Below are 22,056 nucleotides of genomic sequence, written 5' to 3'. Positions count from 1 at the left end.
AGGGGTGAGCTTATGCGTCATGAAGCCGCTGCTGCCAGCCAGCGGGGCGAGCTTAGTGTGCGCCCACTCGCGTTGCAGAACCTACCGCTGCCATAATTTTAAAGGAAATTTCCCATTATTTTTTTTGTTATTCTTACATGAACATTATTGGAAATATTAAAGCCGACACAAAAATACGCTGTGTGTTAAAATAAACAGATTTTAATGATCTTTCGTTTAATTTTTTTTTTTTAATTTTTTTTTCTGATTTTCACATTTTGGTCAAAATGTCCAATTTTTTGACGGTTCCCGAGAATGTATTCGTAAAATCACTGCTTCGTTAAATCCGGGGTTCGTGACATCGGGGTTCTAGTGTATTTAACTACAGCAAACAGAAAACCTACATGTAAACTAACCAGTAAAAATAAACTGTCTTATGATGACATATTTTCTTTAGATGTGGCCTGTAGGGCGACGGACTTGTCATGAAGGTTGAAGTGGGTTTAAAGCAAAGCCGTCTAGCATTGTGAGTGACAGCATCCTGCCATTGTACGGCTGGTTTCTTAGCGAGTAGCGGTTTAGGAGTGGGTGGAGAAGGGGTGGGGGGGTGGGGGGGTTGAAATCAACTGAAAATTTCGGAAAACATCTATTACGACCCCCCCTCTATTACGACCCTATTCCTCGGAACCATGAGGGGTCGTTTCAGAGAGGTTTGACTGTAACTATAAAAATCTACTACGTATTCCTACCAATAAAAGGAAATAATTTGAAGTAAACAGCATGCAAATTGGTTCTTCCACTTCCCCCCTCCCCCAAACCAAAATTCTACATCACTTTTGATTGTATGATGTGCTGTTGCATGGAAAAACCGGTGACAAGGCAAAACTTCTAAAACACAAATAAAGCCCAATCTCAATATTAAGTACTATTATTGACTTTTTACTAATTTTACACTTAATTATCAAGGTACTATATTCTGATACCTATTAGCTATTACATTTAAAACTCTGAGAAGGGAATTTTCAACTAAGTCATATTTAAAAACCTACTGTTAAAAGTACTCTGGAATAAATATTCATTATAAAACTAGTGGACTGAATCAAAAACTAAGCCATAAGAGTGGATGCAGAACATCAATTTAAATCATAATGAATGATTAGAAGATAAAGTCACTTTAGGAATATGGAAGACACTCACAGACTAATTGGGAGATGACTACAGTAATTAAACAGGGCAACTGCAGTTATGAAAGCTACTTTATCTAATATATATTGACGTCCCTCGGCTTGAGGCCCCCGGTTCCCTGCTTGCGTGAATGTTCAGTTATGCCCGTACTGCTCTGCGGAGAGTGGGTCCAGGCCAACGTGGCCGGGACCGGGAACTGCGGGACCTGGAGGGAGGAGTTAGGTGGAGAGGAATATTGGTAAATTGTTCCAATAACGATTCGGTGTTGACGGTTTTCACGAGCCCCTTTTATTAACGGTTTATGACCCTGCCGCAGCCTGGCGAAATCACCGCGGAACCAGCTCCCCTCCCACGGCGACCCAGACTCACGTAACACCGTAAGGTCCGCTATGACGTCCCGGCACTGATGCTGCTTACACGTAATATTAGTCCCGTTAAGTTACACCACGAAGAAGCGCTGTGCGCGTGCGCCCTGTTACGTAACGTATGATCCGGAATTCTCTGTGATTAACGTCTCTCAGAGACTCGTAAACTCAGTAACGCGGCGAATGACTCGCAGAGGCAGCTTGACTGCCGTACTCGGCTGGTAACGTCAGTAGACGACTCGTAAACTCCGTAACGCGGCGATTGACTCACGGAGGCAGCTTGACTGCCGTACTCAGCTGGTAATGTCACTAGACGACTCGTAAACTCCGTAACGCGGCGAATGACTCGCGGAGGCAGCTTGACTGCCGTACTCGTGAACTGCAAAACGAAAAGTGGCTACGAGCTCCGGGTACGCGCCTCGCAAGCAGCGCGGAGCGGCGTACTCGACCGTCCTAGTTCGAGCCCTGAACACGACTGACTCTCCCCGCTAGCCCGCGGGCCGGCGCCCGCGGGTTGCGGGGAGGGGAAATCGGCCGGCGTGGGAGAGAGCTCCATCTCGCGGCGCGCCAGGCTGCAATTACATACTACATCCTTGCAGAAACACAGAATAATCACAGTTAACGAACACGAAACATTAATTACAACAAGTTTACAGAGTTAATAAATTATACACAATAAATATATACAAAAACACAAAATCAACTCTTGCACAATTTGCTCATTAGCCCGCTAGGGCGCACGCGGGTGCGTCCCTGGCCGTCGCACTCCACTGGGGACACAATGGAGGACGTTGACAAGGCATAACGGCCTGAAGGAGCCGAGGAGACACTTGGGTCGACGTCAAAATATCTTAAATAAAATAAAGCAAAGAATTCCGACATTCATAAAACCCAGTAGTCTCTGTCAGACTGAGTTTGTACACAAATATTTTTTAAGTTATTAAAATTTTAAGAGAATAGTAAAATAATTGGTTGATTAAGCAAAAATGTACACAAGTCCCCACAGAATTAATATTTGACTCCATAATGGGAATTAAAAATATGGAAAGCTTAGGTGGTACAAGCAAAATATTTTTAACAGTAATTTTTTACAAATTTCACAGCATAGTATGAGTGAACTATTTATTACCTACTATTTTTTACTTGTACCCGCAACAAAGGTATGAAACTGGTAGTATGTGATTGGAATAATGAACTGTGATTTTTTTATTTCAATTTCAGGCATGTTAGTACCTATGTGCCAAAACCAGCTAAATATATAAAATATGAACAATCCTCGAAAACACCACAAACTATTTTAAGGAAAACTTAATAATCACAGTTTTTGGGCTAGAAATAATACTGCTTCACCTAGTGCCTAAAAACGAAAAGCTAATTTATTGTCCTTTTTTTAAATGAATAAATGTAGAATTTTATAATACTCAATAACCAATAAGCAAGAAATCAATACAAGAATTGTGTACCATTCCCGATCATAAACCATAAAAAATAAGAGGTATTTTTCACAGGTAGGTATACGAAACTGTAACAATAAGAGGTTGCTACTTGAACTTCACAGTTTCGGCCATCTGTAGTTGAAAACAAAGGTGAGAGAGGTGAACCTGGCATGTACCGGAGAGACGGTTGCCAGCCGGAAGATGGCCGCCACGAGGGCTGGCGTGATGATGCCGCTGTTGATGGGCACCCACATGAAGAGGTGCGTGAGGGCACGCAGCGCCAGGCAGCACATGGCTTCGCTGTCTACGTCCAGCACTCCACCCACGCTGACCCCGCTCTTGGGAGCCTCCAGCATGGAGCTGAGCAGCGAGCCTAGGAACCACATACTACTCTGTAACCGTAGCCGTCTCAACACAAACAGGCTTCTCACAGTTAAAAGAAATCAACTACAGTTTTTTACTACATGTAAGCTGCGCCATTTATAAATACCAATAAGAGTCCAAATTTATTTATTTATAACATTGTAACATGCCCACCAACATGTGGAAAACCTTTGTGGTGGGAATTACAAAAAACAGACAAAAAACTACAAAATAATTACACAAAGAAGACAGTACATTCACTATATGACAAGATATAGGAATGATAAGATATAAACACATAAAAGGAATACATATGTCAAAAAGCAAATAATATGGTAATATATAAAAGAAAAATATACAAACAAAAAAACATGTCACTAGACAAACAGGTTAAACAACACAGCCCATGTTTCAATAATAGGTTATTATAGTTTTTACCTAGCAGTTAGAGACAACATTTTACTTAGGTTTGTAATGAGTTGAGAAATATTTTTTTAATGTTTTTTTTTTTTTAATTATCCAATAGAAAAAGAAAAAAAAAAAGACTGTCATACTTATTAAAGTAACTGATGATTCTACATACACTATCATGAGTATTACTGAAAAGACATAGTAAAGGATTCTGATGATTGTTGAAAGAAGGAACTTTAATGCTAGTGGTTTCAATAAAATAATAAAAACAATTCAGGTTATTATTATAGCTGTCACATACAAATATTGCATCTTATATTTCTCTTATTGCTGACAATGAACATCTCATTCAACATCTAACAGTATTTACACGCCCTGAAAACTGATGTGAGTTTTTTGAATTGTAAATACATGAGCCTGTAGCACACGCTGGGAAGTTCAAAATGTTTTCAGAACAGGCAATACATAGCTATCAGCTGCAAGTTCTTAGTCTTATAAGCCACTGTTAACTTTCTGCCATTTTGGGTAATCCATTTGTTGTTTATTTTCAGTCTGCGCTGTTCTTACACCAGCGAGTCACACAATGGTTTATTTTGCTGGGTTTAAGCTGAAGGTAACTCGATTTACTGAGCAGCATCGAAACTGGGCAGTGGGCCGTTACAATGCTGTAAGGAAAGCTTTTAGCATTCCTAAACATAGAGAATAAACCAGTTAGTGATACCAGCATACACTAATTTGTACAAGAGCTAAAGAATAATGGATATGATATACACCCGCTCCTTGAAGTAGCTCTGTTTTGACGTAACAACACCAATAAATTACGGCATGATTTGAAGTAACGTGGTTATAGATTTCAAAAAAGCACTTTATTCTTTTATGTAGATTTTATTTTCTGTACTCGCACAAAGGCTACAGCACTTGTGTAGCATTAAATAAAATGCAACAAAGTAATGTGACAAATCAACAAGCAATATTTTGCTTTTCCCTTAACAGTATTCACTTCCTTTATTACGTATTTATCTCCAACGATAGCCAGTGTGTTCAGCACTTGTGTGTACTACGCCATCTTGTATGTCAGCAGCAGCTCTGGAGAGAAATGCCAGAAGCTTTCAGGGCTATTTACCTTGTGCCTACTGGAATGCACTAGTGGCAAATCATGACAGATACACATTTAGTAAACAGTCTGGAATTACTAGAATTTAAATATATCTCCTCTATTAATAAAATTACTATTTCATAACTCAGAAATGTTGTTAGAGCATCTTAGGAATGTTATGCCCACGCCCTATTATGTAAACAATGTGGCCCATGATTTTTTTAAATTTAATTTTAGGTTGTTTGATCTCAAAATATTACTCAACGTTTATTTAAAAGTACTTCTCATGTATTTAGACATACATTAGCACTGTAAACTGATTTTAATGGGAGTGGTGTCGATTAAGATGTTTTTCAGCAAGTACACTTACCTAAATGGAAAACAAATTAGAAATTATTTTGATTAACACACACTCTTGTGGAAAAACCACATTTGATTAGCACTACTTTGATTAGTGCTCTGTTTTCTCCTTCAGCATGGAAACAAATGGTGGGTAATTCTGTAAATTATTAGTGTTTGGGTGTTTGCTAGATTATTTTAAGCTGTATGTATTATTATTAAATTTAAAATGCAAATTATTATTTTTTTAAATTTTTTTTTTTTAAATTCATAACCCTACTTTACAAAACTTATTATAAAGAAAAAGTTGACATTTATGTTATAACTTGTAACGTTGCAAGACCCCTGCCCTCCTAGCTAAATATTTTTCTTTTAAACGATTTTCATGCATGTAAACATTTCTTAAAAAGTCTTGCTAAGAATGTTTTTACCGTTTTTATGTATTTTAGGGTTGATATATTTGCACTTGCTGTGTGTTTTAAGAGGGTACTTTGTATTTTAACAGACATTTTAAATCATTACTATTTTTTATGTAATTGTTCACAAATAAGTCGTCGTAATGGTTTTTTGCCTGTTTTGGCCTACTTTTTCAGGTTTTTCTAAATAAGTTTAATTTTGTCAAGTAATTTGTATTATGATTGTGATTACTTAATGTTCTAGAACAATGGATTTGGTATGGGATGTATTAGAAAGAGGCAGATATATGAGACCTATGAATGCGAGTGAGATAGAAACGGTGATTCCCCACCGAGAGAGGGACAGAAACGATATCTCGTCACTGCGTGGGAACTGGAGGAGAACTACTCTCCCACAGTGTTGGAGAGAGAAGGAGAAAGTGAATCCCCTGTTTCTATGTGTGGAAATGGTTTTCAGTGTATATGTTCTGTGTTCTGATTGTCTTGTAATTGTTAGTGTGAATGAAGAGTGTATGTGATTGGTCGGTGAGGTCATGTGACTGCCCTTCCTGCATGGGAACCAGTGCCATGATTTCACCAGTCGTCTGTCGATCGCTGCACCAGGAGGGCGCGTTCGGTGGCTTCTCACAAAATATGTAGTAATTGAGGAGGATAAATTTAACGTCGGTAGCTAGAGCCATTCCAAAGATAGTAATTTAATCATTTGTTGTTTTTGGACATTTTTAATTAGAAATTGTGGCTACCGACGTTGGCGTTTGGCTCATGGCGAAATGTTTGAGGCCGCACTGATTTCGTGTACGTACAGTTAGATGTTACTGAAGGACTTAACCTAAGTTATTTTTCGTTAATTCTCATCGCCCGAGCTGCGAGCAATTCTCGACAGGCGGATGTACGAGTTGAATGAGTGAGAAAAATTTGGAAAGTGATTGGATTCCGTCTGTGCTGTGCAACATTCTATTTTAAAAATTAAAACAAAAACTACAATTGGCACTTAACATCTTTTTATTTTTGTATATAACGAACCGTTATAAATTAGAGCCAAGATTTTATGGTTTTATAAAAATGCAAATTTCTTCATTATAAATAAAGGGTTTAGTCTTTGTCATTAAAAATTAAAACACATGTACTAATAAGTACATTTCAAGCACAACTACATTGATAAACTGCTTTGTGAAGTGCCTACCGCTAAAGCCTAGGCTGTTGGTGGGCATGTGACTAATTAAAATAAAATAAAATAAAACAAATAAACAAATGGTAGTAAGACACATCATAGAAGTACACTAGCAGACCCGGCCAAGCGTTGCTGTGGCTGAGTGATTTAGAAAGGATTTAAAAGACAAAATTTAACACAGATTAACATAACATTTTCAATTCTATTTTATTATTAAAATACTCTGATTAGCTTTACTTATAATAAATCACAGTTCATTTTATTAATAAATACTCTGATTAGTTCTAACTATAATAAATCACAGTTAAAGTTTAATGAAGCGCCAATCGGTGTACAATATTTTTGGTCCGGGCATTGTTGAGATTAGATTTTATTGGTGGCATTTTACTGAAAATAATAATAAGTTAGTAAAAATTCAATCAAAATGAGAAAATAAAATGCAAGCACTTAATACATAGATATTTTTGTAATTTTTATAAACTTAGATCATAAAATTTGCAGGAAAGGTATAATTAATTAATACTTACAAATTTGATGAACTCTGATTCTCTATCTAATATTATTTCTTTTATTATTATATCTGTAGATTGACAGCTGAAGATAGATATAAATAATTGTAAACACGTGAGAATAAAATCAATAATAATACAAAAAAAGCGAGGTTACGTAGTACATACATTGATCAACGAAAATGTGCACAACATGGAGAAAAATAAAATTTGAATTGAAACGTAGCGCCATCTATGAGATATTTATGTCAGACAGTACAACAGTTGTCTGTAAAAAACTGATTTAAGGCACCATCTGTTTGAGACTTATGAAACTTACGATTAATAACACCAATCAACATTGATAATCAGTTTATTATTAATTATAAATTATTAAGACCATTAATCGAAATAAAAACTATCCTATCTCTCAAGTTGGAAAAAATTACACATAAATACCAAACAAACATCAGGACACTGGATTTAAATATATTAAGATAAGATTAAACAATACTACAACATAATATATTGATGAAAGTAAGATAAACAAAATTCTGCAACTAAAACATTTTATTATAAAATTGCAATTTTAAAAGCCCAAAATCTTTATAGATGTACATTTTCTTGCGATATTTCTCTATTGGCCTTTACCCATGACTGTATATAATCAGCTATAGACTGCTTTTATTTATTTTACTTTGAAAAAACTAATAGCAATTATTTTTTTTACTTTGTACATAAAATTTTATGTTTTAAATAAAAACCTAAAAGATTTATGAAATGAGTTGTATAGTTTAATAGCTATAATGAGGTAATTGAGGTGAATATAGCTACATTTTGGTGTTATTGACTTCATTTCAGTGTTTGGCGGTGTACTGACTTCCATTTTGGTGTTTGGCATTGAATTGACTTAATTTTGCTGTTATTTTGGTTGTATTTCTATTCACCATATATTGTTGCCTCTAGTTATAACACTGCAATTTTTTTTTTGTTCACAAGACAGATGAATGAATTTCAAAAGGGTGTAGAGTGGGAAATTATACCTGTGTGTACAGGAGACGAAGCATTGGGTTGCCCATGCGTAGGGGAAGGAGGTGGTGTGGCTGTCACATGGTGCCTCTGTTTCTGCAGCATACTTTCTAGCAGTCCTGCCAACATCGAGAACAACCACAGGTCAGGCAAATGGCAACACCATAATGTATAGAAGTATTTTGATATCTATAAAAATGTTTTACATTTAAATAACAGTTCAACTTAGTACATTCATAACATTGATATATTTTAGATACAATTTAGTGAGATTGAACTGTAAGGTATTACACATAAAATAATGTATTCCTAATTTTTTAAGCCAATTTTTAAGTATTATATTTTTGTAATAATAAAACATAGGAATGAACTGTGTAAACATTTACTTAAATGCATTTGACCAAATTACAACAGACAGTAAAAATACCAATAACATTTTTTTAGGCACCACCACAAGAAAATGATATGCCATGAAAACTCTTCCAAATTATCAAACAAATACCATCTATACATAGTATTAAAAAAAGTCACTATCCACATTTGTCTGTTTATTCCCTTTCTTATTCTAAACTAAACAATGAATTCAGTGAATTTTGAGGCTGTTTTCACCATCAAGTAGAGAATTTCTTGAGAAAGATTTATGTGCATAATACACTCATATTAAATTTAAATATAGTAGAGAATCTCAATGTTATGTAATCAAGTTGTAAAAACAATGCTTTTAGGGCACTCAAATTGCTTATGCTGAATAAAACATGACTGATACATTCAATTAATTATTATTAATAATGTACAACAGAATTGTAGGTCTTAAAAAGGCCTACAGAAAATTCCACGATAGCATATGTCTATCTTCTAAGGATGACTCACAAAACCTTTTATGTGTTTCAAAATTTGTTTAAAAACATGAGTTATTTGTAATTGCAAAGTTATTTTGATCGACAGCATTAATCCTTAACCAATTAAATATTTTAGTTACCTTAGGTGAGTGATTTGTCAGTTCTATTTTTTTTCCCCAGTTCTCTGTACGGTTCTGGTTCTTAAAAATTGGTTCTCAGTTCTCAGTTTTAAGTTAACCTCCACACATTTTAAAGTCACAACAAAGACACAGTATGCCCAAATAAATGGTGTGTTTGTTTAACATGATTCATCAGCATAATTTTACCTCAAACAAGCCATCTAGCCCCAAGTAGCACATTTGTTTCTCATCACTAGTTGCAAAAATATTTTTTTTTAATTAATCCCACTCATACCCTACTTACAACAAAATATTTGCAAAGAAGCTAACTTCAATACTTATTTAATACATATATTTAATAAAAATGAGTAGATATTTATATCCATGGAATAATGAAAGGATCCATGGTCTTGCAAAACCTAACCCCTCAGAATACTGGAATTATTATTGTCACTGAGTTGTTTGGCTTTAAAATCTGTGGCTGGGAAAAATTCGGTTGACTGGCATGGAAGTGCTGAGGCTGTCAGAAGGACATTTGAAGAAAAATATATATATTGGAGAAGAGAGTGGGAGTGATGAAAAAATTTCGGCCAGTCAGTGCTGGAGGAAGGAGAGAGACATTGTAAAGGTCCAGGCTTGTGGCCTTGAAGGCTTTTGGGGCGAGGACAAATGGACAGAACAAAGGAAGTTTTTGTTTTGAGACCTGAATCAGCATTGGGCCAACCAAGATATTTGTTTATCTTTTTTCTTCCTGTTTGAAGGCAGTTTCTGCCATACAAAAGCCACAGTGCTTTAAAAATGTCTTTTTGAAAATCTAACAGTTGTAATAATAAAACTGTTACTAAGTAAAAGATATAATTTTTCAAATGCTGAAAATGAAATAAATATATCATCTCTGCATTCCACTGCCGCTCCAGCCCCACTGTAAAAATCTGCCAACCAGTACTATAATTTTGGGTATAGCATACAATAAAATATGCAACACTGAATCATGCAGTGTACCATATTATCTTACATGATGAACTCTCTCTCTCTCTCTCTATATATATATATACACACACACACAAACACACACACGCACGCACCCACGCGCACGCACACGCACGCACGCACGCACACACTAACCATTTTTTTTACTGTGCAATGTAAACAAAACGGACAGTCCCCACCCCACTTATCATGTAAACGACCACGGCCACGGCGGAGGGCAATCGGAAGTACGGTAATGTGTTACAGTGAATAATACTACTAACTTATGTACTATTATGTGCCAGTATACATACGTACAGTATTAGTATATCGTTATATGAAATTGTACATTCTAATTTATGCAATTGTTCAATATCTTTGTACTAGTTATGTAAGAAAAAAATATAACAGATGCAATAAAACAAACGAACAAACTGTGTGGGGTAGATACATAATGCACTTTCACATCTCATTACTGTCAAATAATCATTACATAGACTTTAATTTTACTTACGTTTGGTGCACACACGGCAATTTTTTGTTGACTTTCCGGCCGTTTAGAATAAGAAATGAGGTACAGTCGAGTGCATTTGAGTAAAATGCTTCAGGCGAAAAAATCTCGGCCTATTAGCCCACATGTTTGTATTGAGTATGTTTAAATAAATTTGTATGGTCGTATACGTATGTCGGTATGTGCATATGAATATGTAATGTAAACAAGAATTGAGGAAAGATAGAATGTTAATTTATAGACATTTTAAAGCATTAAAAAACACGCAAAAATACTCACACATCTTAAACACGCAAAAATTCTTTAGGCCTACACAAATACAATTGGCAAATATGTAAACATAAATGCATGTACATAGGTGTAGTAGGGGTACATTCTACTGTACAGCTGTTATGTACGCTAAACAATACAGGCTACTTTGATTGAAAAAAATGTGTAATAGACTTTTGTTTTTGCGATGTACTTTCTTTTCTTCTAATAGCGCTACGAATTTTTCTTAAGGTAAGTTTGTCTGAAAATAGTGTATCATCTTCCTGCTCTAAATTAAATTAATTTAATTATATTATCAGCCCATTCCAGAGTTGCTGAGTGTGTAATACGCTTATAAGGAATCCAGAGATTAGAGAACTTGTAGCCTGGCAGAGTACAGTCCACTTCAAACCATTCAGTGATGCAATCACTAGGGGTAGTCAAATTTCGTTAATGACGAAATCGCGAAATTTTAAAAAAATCACTTGCACATGATGTGTAATACAAATAACCTTACATGGTAGTTATAATACGTTAATATACTGCATTTCGTTTTAACGAAATTTGCTGTGATGCGCGAAATCCGTAGTTTTTCACGAAATATGACGAAATCGCGATATTCGCGCGAAATTAACCTTTTTTATCGCGAAAAATCACGTTGAATCATTCTGGAACTTGCACAAAACGTTTATTATTCCAAGAGGTTTTATGTGAGACGCCATCTTTGCTTTTGTTTTTCTCTAGCACCCATAGAGTAGAGCGTGGCAATAAACATTATCACTTTAGCTACTGGTGGACAAATCACAGATGGCGTTGGTAGTTACGAGTGTCGAAATGTTCTATGATTTTGTTTTCACGAGTGCGTGTCTGTCGAGTTTAAGTTCTTTATTTCCGAGTGGATGCAATATGTCTCTCTTCCGCATCTATGATCGTTTTCCGTTGAAAGTTTTTGTGTCATTTTGGTCATATTACCGTGGTCACTGGATAAACGTATAAAATGCCGAAAGTTGTGTTTTCGAAAGAGCTGAAGGATTTTACGTAATCAGTAAAGAAAAAGGCATCATGATGTGCTAGTTCTGTAATGTGCAAGTCGACTGGAAAATAAAATACACGTGTGAAAACACTGTAAATTTCGAGCATCGCACAAGGTGAACAAAGCATCGGGTTCTGGAACTAAGCGTCAAGTTACTCTAGAACCATATATTTCACGAATGAAAATTATTACATCCAGACGTACGCCTACTCAGTCTCCGTCGTCGCACACGTTCCTACGAGACGTAGAAGGCCATAAAACGGCAAAAATGACATTATTTTGCCGACCGCAAATGAGTCTGGTGACGCAATCGTCGATAGGCCTTAACTCAATCTTTGTTCCTTTCTCTGAATCGGCCAAAAGCAGTCCAGAAAAATAGCGTCACTTCCATATTAGCCAATCAAATCATAACTTTCAAAATGTTAATTGTATTTGGGCGTCCTAGCCGAGGCGACTATTTATTTTCGTAGTTGTCACGGCAATGCACGAAAATAAATGCCGGCCAAGAGTGCCAGCATATACATGAACAAATACCGCACACGCAGTTGAGGCGGTGAAAAAGTAAACAAAAAAAAACAATACTCTGTACTGTTGAATAAGTACAGTGTTTTGGTGGGGACTAGTTTGCAGGAAACGTATAATAGCTGATTTTCAGAGATAGGTAGTCAAAATGGACTTGAGCCACTAACGTTTATGATCAATTTCCGATTTTTTTGTATGTAATCTTGAGAATTTTAATTACAAATGCAGCGTGCTAAATTTTAGATGTGAATGTACTTCAAAACATTGTTTTTGATAAATTTCGACCAAATAAAACAATTATTCCATCAAACATATACATGTGTATAAAATTATAATGACGAAATAGTTATTTTTTCTAACTAAACAATTTTTTTTTCACCGAAATTTGGCACCGAAATAACTCTTTTTATTCACCGAAATGGGCCTTTTTTATTTACCATTTTTCATTGGCCCTAGCAATCACTGTCAACATTCCAGTTTATTTAACACCTGCAATTTTTGTTTAATTGTTAAAACAACTCGTTTACATTTGGAAGTAGACATCTTGCGCGCACGACTGATGAAACTCAATATTGACTGTGACTGTACAGCCGACAAGACACCGCTGCGCCAGCCAGAAAACTCACGGGAAAGGGGTAGGAACCGGAACGAGTAAACAAAACAGGTGCAGACCAGATTGGTAGGTACTTTTTAAACAACAATTGTTTGTTCTTATTACAGTAGAACCCTGTTATAATGTTTTTCAAGGGAGCACACGAAAAAAACATTATAAGCAGGACAACGTTATAAGCAGGAAATCTCAATTTAGCACTTAACAATGTTCGAGCTTTGTACCAATGGACTCACCAAGCTATGTAAACAACTTTAATTATAAAACCAAAGATAGTATACTTGATACATGAATTTTCTGAAACAAGCCAACAATTTTTCAACTTCGTCTTGTTCCCTGGTTAAATTTTGTTTGTCTTTAAAGATACACTGCCACATTTTTTTGTCAAATTGTCTCACGATTCATGATGACAACATTAATAGTGAGAACATCTACTCCTTCGCCACCTGAAAATGGGATTCCTACGTATGAATGAAAAAAAAAAAATTATTTGTAAGCAATAGAAAACACTTTTAGTTATGATCTCGCTCAATGGTTGGCAACTTAAATATCGTAGGACTATGTACGTACATCTAAATACCCACTGGAATGGCAAGGAAGAGAAGAGTTGACTAAGGGTGCCAACTGTCACGTAACTATGAACATTGTGTACCTTCAGTACATTGCATAAAATTGTATTTTAACTAACTTCATGTATTGTATGGCAGTGATTGTAAACATAAACATACATAAAGGAAACTTTTTATTGTAAGTGTTGGAATAATTTGGTTTTAAAAATTTTTTTCCCCATTTATTGACTGTTAGAAAGCAAACATTATAAGCAGGAAATTACACTATTTATGAACGTTATGTGCAGGAAATAAATACATTGTCCTTATGGGGTAAATAAAGGTAATTATATATATGACATTATAAGCAGGAAAACATTGTATGCAGGAAAATTATAACAGGGTTCTACTGTAGTTGATAGAGAGTATCATGGGTTCTACCTAACCCTCAAATGTTAAGTGGGGCATTAGGTGGTAGATAAAAACAACATGTATGTTTTATTTGCTCCCGTTTGTATAAAAAGTTGATAAAATGTATTTGTGTGTTTCTGGGAAAGTATAACTCGGAAAGTTTTATGGTTTTGCAGAAAATTTCCAAAAATTACAGGAAAGTTTTTCCAAAAAACTAACACCTCTAGGTTACAGAAAACTCTGTGGCAATGGTGAGAGTCGGAAAGGTGGGAATGACTAGCCGGCGCTGACCTGTGAGGACGGTGAAGACCTGGGGCATGTGCGCGAGCAGCAGTCTCCGGAGCTCCTCCTTGCGGGCCACGCTGAGGTTCTCCCAGGGGAACACCAGCTCCTCCGACGCAGTCAGCAGGAACAGCAGCCCCAGTGCAGTGCTGTCCCCGCTCTGGATCAGCTGCAACCACGACCACACACCTGTCCCCATAGCACTCCCTCGGGCTGTGGCCGCCTTTCCCCCTACCACCAGCTGGTAAATAATTCCAGTTGGCATGGTGAGGGTCTTTACCGGTGATGGTCAAAACTCATCTTCTTCCATCTCAATCTCCAATTTTATTTTAAAGAGTGTCTCAAATCTACCTTTGAATTTAATTCAAAATCTCAAGAATCAGAATTGAAATAACATAGGAGGGAAAACAAAAACCTTCAGATTCCCAATGAAGGAAAAAAAATAGCACATTTACACATTTATAATCTAAATGATTTTTTTATTCGTCACAAATGTCCTTAAAGTGCTAAAAACATTCTGTAAGTACTGTACTGGTGGCAAACACCAAATTTTCTTTGATAGTTTCTGCATAGTAAAATAATATAGCTCTATTCAACTACTGCTGAATTTCTGCATTTTCTTCTACAACTCTTCTATCTCTTTTGAGTGTTTTTCCTTGAATATCTCATTATTTGAATGTAAATACCATATATTTGATAGTATATTTTTAAGTTTTAAGATTTCACAATCTATCTCAAGTTTTAAGATCTCATCGACATCAAAGGTCAGCAAAGACAGATAAAGGAATAAACTGCGGGATGGAGCAGCAACAAAATACACTTGATGGGGGAAATAGGAGTATCCTGAGAAGCCCACTGGCACATTACCAACTCGCAAACAATCCAAGTTTGAATGTGCCGGGGATAGAATAGAAGTCTAATAGCACTGGTGGGACGCGAGTTCCCCGAAATTTTGGCCAACATGGCCCCGTTTTCAACTGTGACAGATTATTTTTACAGCACTGACAAATGAAAAGTAACACGTCTATGCTGAGGGTCTAATGAATGATACTCTAGAACCATCTTAACACGTTTCCCTGCCTAATACACACAAATGATTTTGCACATTATGTAATCATACAATTAGACTATAAAACACACATTATTTTATCTTTTTAAGAAGTTTTCCTTGTCTATAGGTATCAATATTAATGTTTTTTTGTGTTTTCACAATGCTTAACATGATTTCCTCTTTATACTAAGACCACATACCTTTCATCACATTTTTTGTATATTATATTGGTATGATTTCTATTATATAACAAAATATTTCAATAAAATTACCTTCACACTGTCACTACACTGCAGCAGCTACTGCAATCACAGCTCTAGAGATACCTCATGATTATATCCGAGTATGTATCAAAATATTAGAAGTGATGCCTAGGCTGGGGCATTAATCTTCGGCAATTCAGCACACACTCTACACAACCTTCTCCACGCAACACTCATCGAGAACCCCTCATTTAAGAACCCTATCAAACAACTATATTCTTATAACAACATACACTTATTGCCTACATGGGTTTGGCACTTGCATGCCTGTAGGGACTACAATGTCCTTTGTACCTTTTTGTATGTCATGCCCATATCAAAAGTTTCCAAACTGTTGGTAGGCATGTTACAAATTTAAATAAATAAATAAGTAAGTTAAAAAAATCTGCTTATAATAATATTGCAGTGTAATAAGCTACCCTAGTTTATCTACAAATAATAAATAATTTCAATAATATTATACTTTTTAATGAAGGTTTCACATTAATTAATTAATTTGAAATAATTAAGTCCCTTCGACAGGATTTCATTATAGCCTTCCTATATTTAAAAAACTGTTTTAAGACATCTTCCAAAACTTTTTTTCCACTGTCCTCGAAAATGTATAGCAAAATTTGCAACAATTTTTTTCATTTTTATTTGATATACTGTGCACGATGGTGATGGTAACCTGCAGGATATTGGTGAAGAAGTCGGGGTAGAAGTGGGGCCAGTCGAGGCGAGCGATGTCCACCACCAGCTTGACCAGTTTGTTCCTGATGAAGGCCGGCACGGACTGCTGCTGGCTCTCCAGGGACAGCTGGTACAGGGCGGCCTTCAGCTGGGCCCGCTCCTCCCACATCAGCCCCAGCCACTGTTTCGTTATCAGGTTCTGCAGCACCAGCAACCACCACTCCACAACTCTACACAACTACACCGCTTAGTGTCATTAGTGTCGATGTAGGGTGATCAAAGGAGAATACAGCATGAAAGAAATTAATGCCCCTCTAGATATATTAGTTTTCCAGAAAATGATTTTTAGAGAAATTTTCTGTAGGACCGTAAAATTTCACAAGTTGTATTTTTATCAGAAACACACACATAAATTTTATCAAATTTTTCATACAAACAGATCTAAATTTAAAATACATTTTGTGTTTCTTTATCCCCCCCAATAGCTCACATGACATTGGAGAGCTGGTACGACCCATGCTACCCTCTACCAACTGAAAAGAACAAAAAAAAAATTTGTTTGAACAATATCTACCAGTCTGCAGAAAATAAATTATCGTATAATGTATATCAAACTATCTTCAACTTCAATTATGTAAACCTATACCCCGAGAAAACTCACTGGTTCACTGCAATATTTGTCTCTTTTTCCACTTGATAAAATCCTAGTCTGAACCCTACCGGAAATTGAATCCAGATTGCCTTCGTGGAAGGTGAGTGATCTGACAACACAACCTGGTCGTAACAATATATTTGTGTACAGTTATACAGTAGCATACCTTCTGGGAATGTGAAAACAGAATTTCCACCCCCAAAACTCATATATGGACAGTCAATAGGTTATATCTCATATGGCTTGCAAAGGCACAATAACAGGTGTAATCAAAAAATACAGTGAATGAATTTTTATAGCAAATGCTAATGCTACATCTATTTAAAGTAATAAGTCTGATAGCCTGATCCATTGAGATAGTCCGTGTCAAGCTTGAAAAAGTCGTGACTTGTCAATCTGCTTCCAGAGCTAGCAGAGTGAGGTCATGTTTACCATGTCTGTTCCACATCATTGACTTTGAAAATGCTATCATTTATTATTAATTTTAGTTGCAAAAAAGTTTACAAGAAGCTCATGAAATGTTAAAATCAGTGTATGGTGATAATGTGAGACTCAGAAGACTGTTTTCAAGTGGTATAAGCAATTTAAAAGTAGACATAGTCGGTTGAAGATGAGCAACATTCAGAATATCCTTCAATCACAAAAACCGAGGTGAATGTGCAAAAAGTGGCATAAATGGTTCGTTCAAACACACGATCTCATACAGGCCTGTGCAAAGCATTTCAACTGATAATTTGAGATGAGTGCAAAATTTGTTCCCAGACTTTTGACTGACCAACATTTGGAAAATCATGTGTCAGTTTACACAGAATTGAAGGATCGTCTTGATGCAGATCCACACTTTATGCCTAAATTATACCTTGAGATGAAAGTTGATCCTGAGACAAAAATTTAGAGTTCCCAATGGAAAATGAGCAGCTCTCCTCGCTCGTCTGTCAAAGTTGAATGTCAAATTCATGCTTATTGTTTTCTTTCAATAATGAGGGAATGTGATCAGAGTTCGTTCCAAGGGAAACAACTATCAACTCTGAACATTACAAGTGCATACTGCAACGTTTGCGAAATGATGTATGGAGAAAGCCACCAGAAAATTAGGCAATTGCTACCTCTTATCACGACAACACGCCGTGTCACACCTCACTTCTAATCCACAGGTCTTTTTGAGAACAAAATGTTCCTGTCTGTCTACATCCACCTCACTCTCCAGATTTAGCAACATTCGACTTCTGGCTCTTCACAAAAATACAAACCATTTCCGACACTGATAGGGCTATGAAGAAGCAGCTGAAAGCCCAACTGAACGAAGCCTTCCAGAAATGCTTTCAATCATGGAATTAACAGGATAAGTGCATTGCAAGCCAAGGAGAATAATTTGAAGGTGATTAGTTCAAGTTTGATATAAGCTTTTACTTTGTTTGTAATATAATTATTCACTGTATTTTATAACACCTCGTATGTATAAATGATCAAAGTTATTTTATTTTCTCCTTTTTATATACTGTTTTATTTTTCCATCATCTACAAAACTCTTGGGTCGAAGAAAAGATATCAAAATGCAACATGTGCTGGCACGTTACAAAATTTCTCCTGAGCAAACAATAAAGGCATCGTATGTTCTTAGTTCTGCCTAAGAATTTTTTTTTAGTTCCTAGATTGAAGGTATGAATTAAAACATCTTAAAAAATCCCACTTGTGTCACATGGTCACCAGCGAAGTCTGTTCACCTCGATGGTGGTGAGGCTGTACATGGACACGTGCTCACTGGAAGAGTGCGAGAGGAAGAAGAGGCAGTGCTTCCACGCGCCCTGCTGGCAGCTGAAGTTGCCCAAGACTCCCTCTATCTCCCGCTTGCGCGCGTTGCTCGTTCCCGGGGCAAAGAACTCCCCCAGCAATGCTTCCAGCCCCGCCAACGACTCCATGTCACTCGCCTGCAAAACCAACAATCCGCACACTCCTTCTGTCAAAGCTCTTGCTATGAACCCGCTGTTTTAGATATGTGGTCTCTGTTTGCAAGGTAACTAACTACACCTGCATAACCATGTTCACATGGACGTATATAAGGGAGGCACTGGTCCCACTGGAATTAACAAGCCCCTAATTGTGGAGGTAATTGCAACTGTGAAACGTAAAAATAATGCCAAAACTACTTTTTACAAAAAAAAATTTTTGAATATAATAAAGTTTTCCATTGTGCATGAAATATTTTCATTATAGATAAAATACCACACTTGACACAAGTAGCAGCAAACACAAACACACACACACATAGGTTAACATAGCGCTGTAGTGTTACAGTGATGTGGATCACCACATCATGTACAAATGCTTTACAAATCAATTAAATACAACAAACTTGGACTCCTGTCTTAAATAACCCACAAAGGTTATGAAAACTAAAAAAATTACCACTCAAAGACAAACACTAAAAATGAATTTATTCAGTACCTTATTTAATTTCTAATTATAATATTGTTGCACATTCAAACATTTTCATGAACTTCACAAGTAGTTAACCATCTTAAATTTGCCTGTGCGATGACTCGGGTTGCCGCCATGCTAGAGTCCAGGTAAACATTTTATGGTATTTTCAGGTTACAAGACGGTGAAAAATTATTGTAAATATTACCTGGCAAATACAGTGCTGTAAATTTGTTATATGCTTTAATAGCAAATTCAAGACTGTTTTCAACTAGAGATATCCCTGATCCTGTTGTCACCGCCATACTGTTTACTTGATACTGACTGCAACATGATCCTGTAGTTTTCCAAAGAACCTTAGGAATGCAGCATAGCAGACGCTATTTACTAAAACACAGGGATGTTTTATGTTAATACGTTACAGCTAGGGCCAAGACTGTTATCAGCCCTATATCATTAAAGTTAAGCATTTAATAAATCATTCAATTCAATTTGTTTCACTCTGATATTTATTAAAATATTTTCAGTTGTTAAAAATATGTTCAAATATAAGTTAACAACATTTAATGGAAATAGCTAAACAAATAAATATAGGCCTACTTAAAAACCTTTTAAGATAGTAAAGTTGGCAGCAATAGATATCTTACTAAAATTTTGGAGGTTATTTCATCAGTCCATCTGTCGAAAGTTAAGGCTTGGTAATGTTTTCACAGATGAACAAATGGAAATTTCCGAGCCATTTTATTGGCTGCAGGTCAAGTGATTGATAGTCAGACAGGTGATGGACACATGAGACGGATGATTGTGAGTCTACTTTAATATTTACAATAATTTAACACCATCCTTTAAACAGAAAATTAAGTTTTTCACATGTGGCTGGAAAATTAGTATTCTATGTTTACTGGAACTAACCGCAATACCACACCGGCGAACGTAAAATTGTTAGTTACATGTGAAGTTCTCTAAAATATCTTAATGCTATATATTATTGTAAATAAAATGAGAGAATGAATAAATCATTTTCCGGGTGTTTGCCTTTTTACACAGAAGTACTCCTAAAGTAGACTACAGTGGCATCAGCCGCAAAACTAGAAATTTGCCCCTATAACTCAGATGTCAAGCACAGGGAAAGGAATACTTCCAATATATCCCCAAAAACCACCCTAACTATTATTTTGTAACCCTTAGACCATATAATTTGTGAAATACATTTGCTAACAGATGTAAAACTTTTTATTTTTTTAGTTTTCAAGCTTGTCTTTAAAAATACAGAGACAAATGATATACAAGTTATGCAAAAATTTCTTAACATAAAACACTGAATCACCTTATAATTAAAACAGCCGTAGACAATACCTAAAATGCTTACCATTATGTCATTAAAATAAGTTATTTATATTAACTATAGGAAAACATAACCCCATTTACTATTACATCTTCAGATGGTTACCCAAATTATCTCATGCTAAACAAAATAATATACAATTTTATTTTTATGGCCTTCGGTATCAAACAAAAATATAAGGTTTCTCAATTGAATAAATAATTTAAAAACACCTACAAAACACTAAAAGGGGAAAAATTTAATCCCAAAAATTTAATATAATATAAGGTAAAATGAGACAATTTGCATTAAGAATTCAAATATCTTGCAAGTTTGAAATTTAATTTCGAACATTTTCATATAGTAGCGGAAAACGTCTACAAATACCTGGGTTTTCCACAAACAAACTAGACTTACTCAAAGACTGAAACATGTCTTCTGCGAAAACCACCCTCTGGAACAAACTACTCTACATAATCAACCCAAGGATTCAGTTCACTTGGACATGTGCCACATCACAGTTTCATTCCATGCAACTGACTTTAACACTCCATCAATAGCATTGTCGTCACCTGGCCGACTAGTCCCTGAATGATAGTATTTTGCCGGCTACTCAGTGTTCGGTAGAGAGGGGTTCGGGCCGCGTGGCCAAGGGACTTAGTCACCAGGATAGCAATTGATACACTCAAAGACAATTTCCAGGTTCTTTATATACGGAAAATCAAACCCTTTACAAGGGCTGCCGCGTTCCCGCCTGTGACCGATCCTGTAGGGCGGAGCCCGGTTCCGCGCACTGTTGCTGTATGGGAAAATACGTGATGTCCCGTTCGAGAGGAGCAAGACCCGAAAATTACCGTGCAAACGAAGGCGAAAATCCAGTCCGCAAAAGAACTCCGCGACTCGTAAACTACCGGAGAAAACACGCACGCGAGAGAAGTGACTGACTGCACGCCGCGACTGAATGACACGATGCCACACCTAAATGACCACACGACTGTGACAGAGGAATCACTTCCTCTCGGCAATGCATGAACTGCAGCGAGACACCGCGCCCGTTCTCACCGTCTCGGAGAGCTCTCGTAGACACGTCTGTCGCCTCCTGAGTCCAGCTGCCGACTGCCTCCCTCCCCACCACGCGTGAGCCCGCGGAACGCGCTGATTGGTCACAGGCGGAAGCCACGGCCTTGGCGCCCGGTGAACACGTGAGAACTTATTCTACATGACATTTCATACAATATAATAAACTATTTACAATAAAGAAAACACGACCCTTCAAATAATAATATAAACAATTTACAAATAAGA

General features: G+C 36.4%; 1 protein-coding gene across 4 annotated transcripts in view; it reads right to left on the bottom strand.

The window, feature by feature from the left end:
- Nucleotides 1–20,922, bottom strand: part of LOC134530850 (exportin-6-B-like) — a 97,356-nt gene extending 76,434 nt beyond the window's left edge. The window contains exons 1-6 of one of the 4 annotated variants that reach the window (XM_063366107.1): nt 20,797–20,922; nt 18,734–18,937; nt 16,356–16,556; nt 14,381–14,540; nt 8,293–8,397; nt 3,142–3,338 (exon numbers count right to left, since the gene is read on the bottom strand). In XM_063366107.1, the coding sequence (XP_063222177.1) occupies nt 3,142–3,338; nt 8,293–8,397; nt 14,381–14,540; nt 16,356–16,556; nt 18,734–18,937; nt 20,797–20,799 (870 nt within the window). In that variant the 5' untranslated portion in view covers nt 20,800–20,922. The other 3 variants (XM_063366106.1, XM_063366105.1, XM_063366108.1) reach the window with 3 other exon arrangements.
- Nucleotides 20,923–22,056: the final 1,134 nt, after the last annotated feature.

Source organism: Bacillus rossius, chromosome 3 (assembly GCF_032445375.1).
Source record: "Bacillus rossius redtenbacheri isolate Brsri chromosome 3, Brsri_v3, whole genome shotgun sequence".
NCBI classification, from domain to species: domain Eukaryota; kingdom Metazoa; phylum Arthropoda; class Insecta; order Phasmatodea; family Bacillidae; genus Bacillus; species Bacillus rossius.
This window is presented reverse-complemented; position numbering and strand designations above follow the sequence as displayed.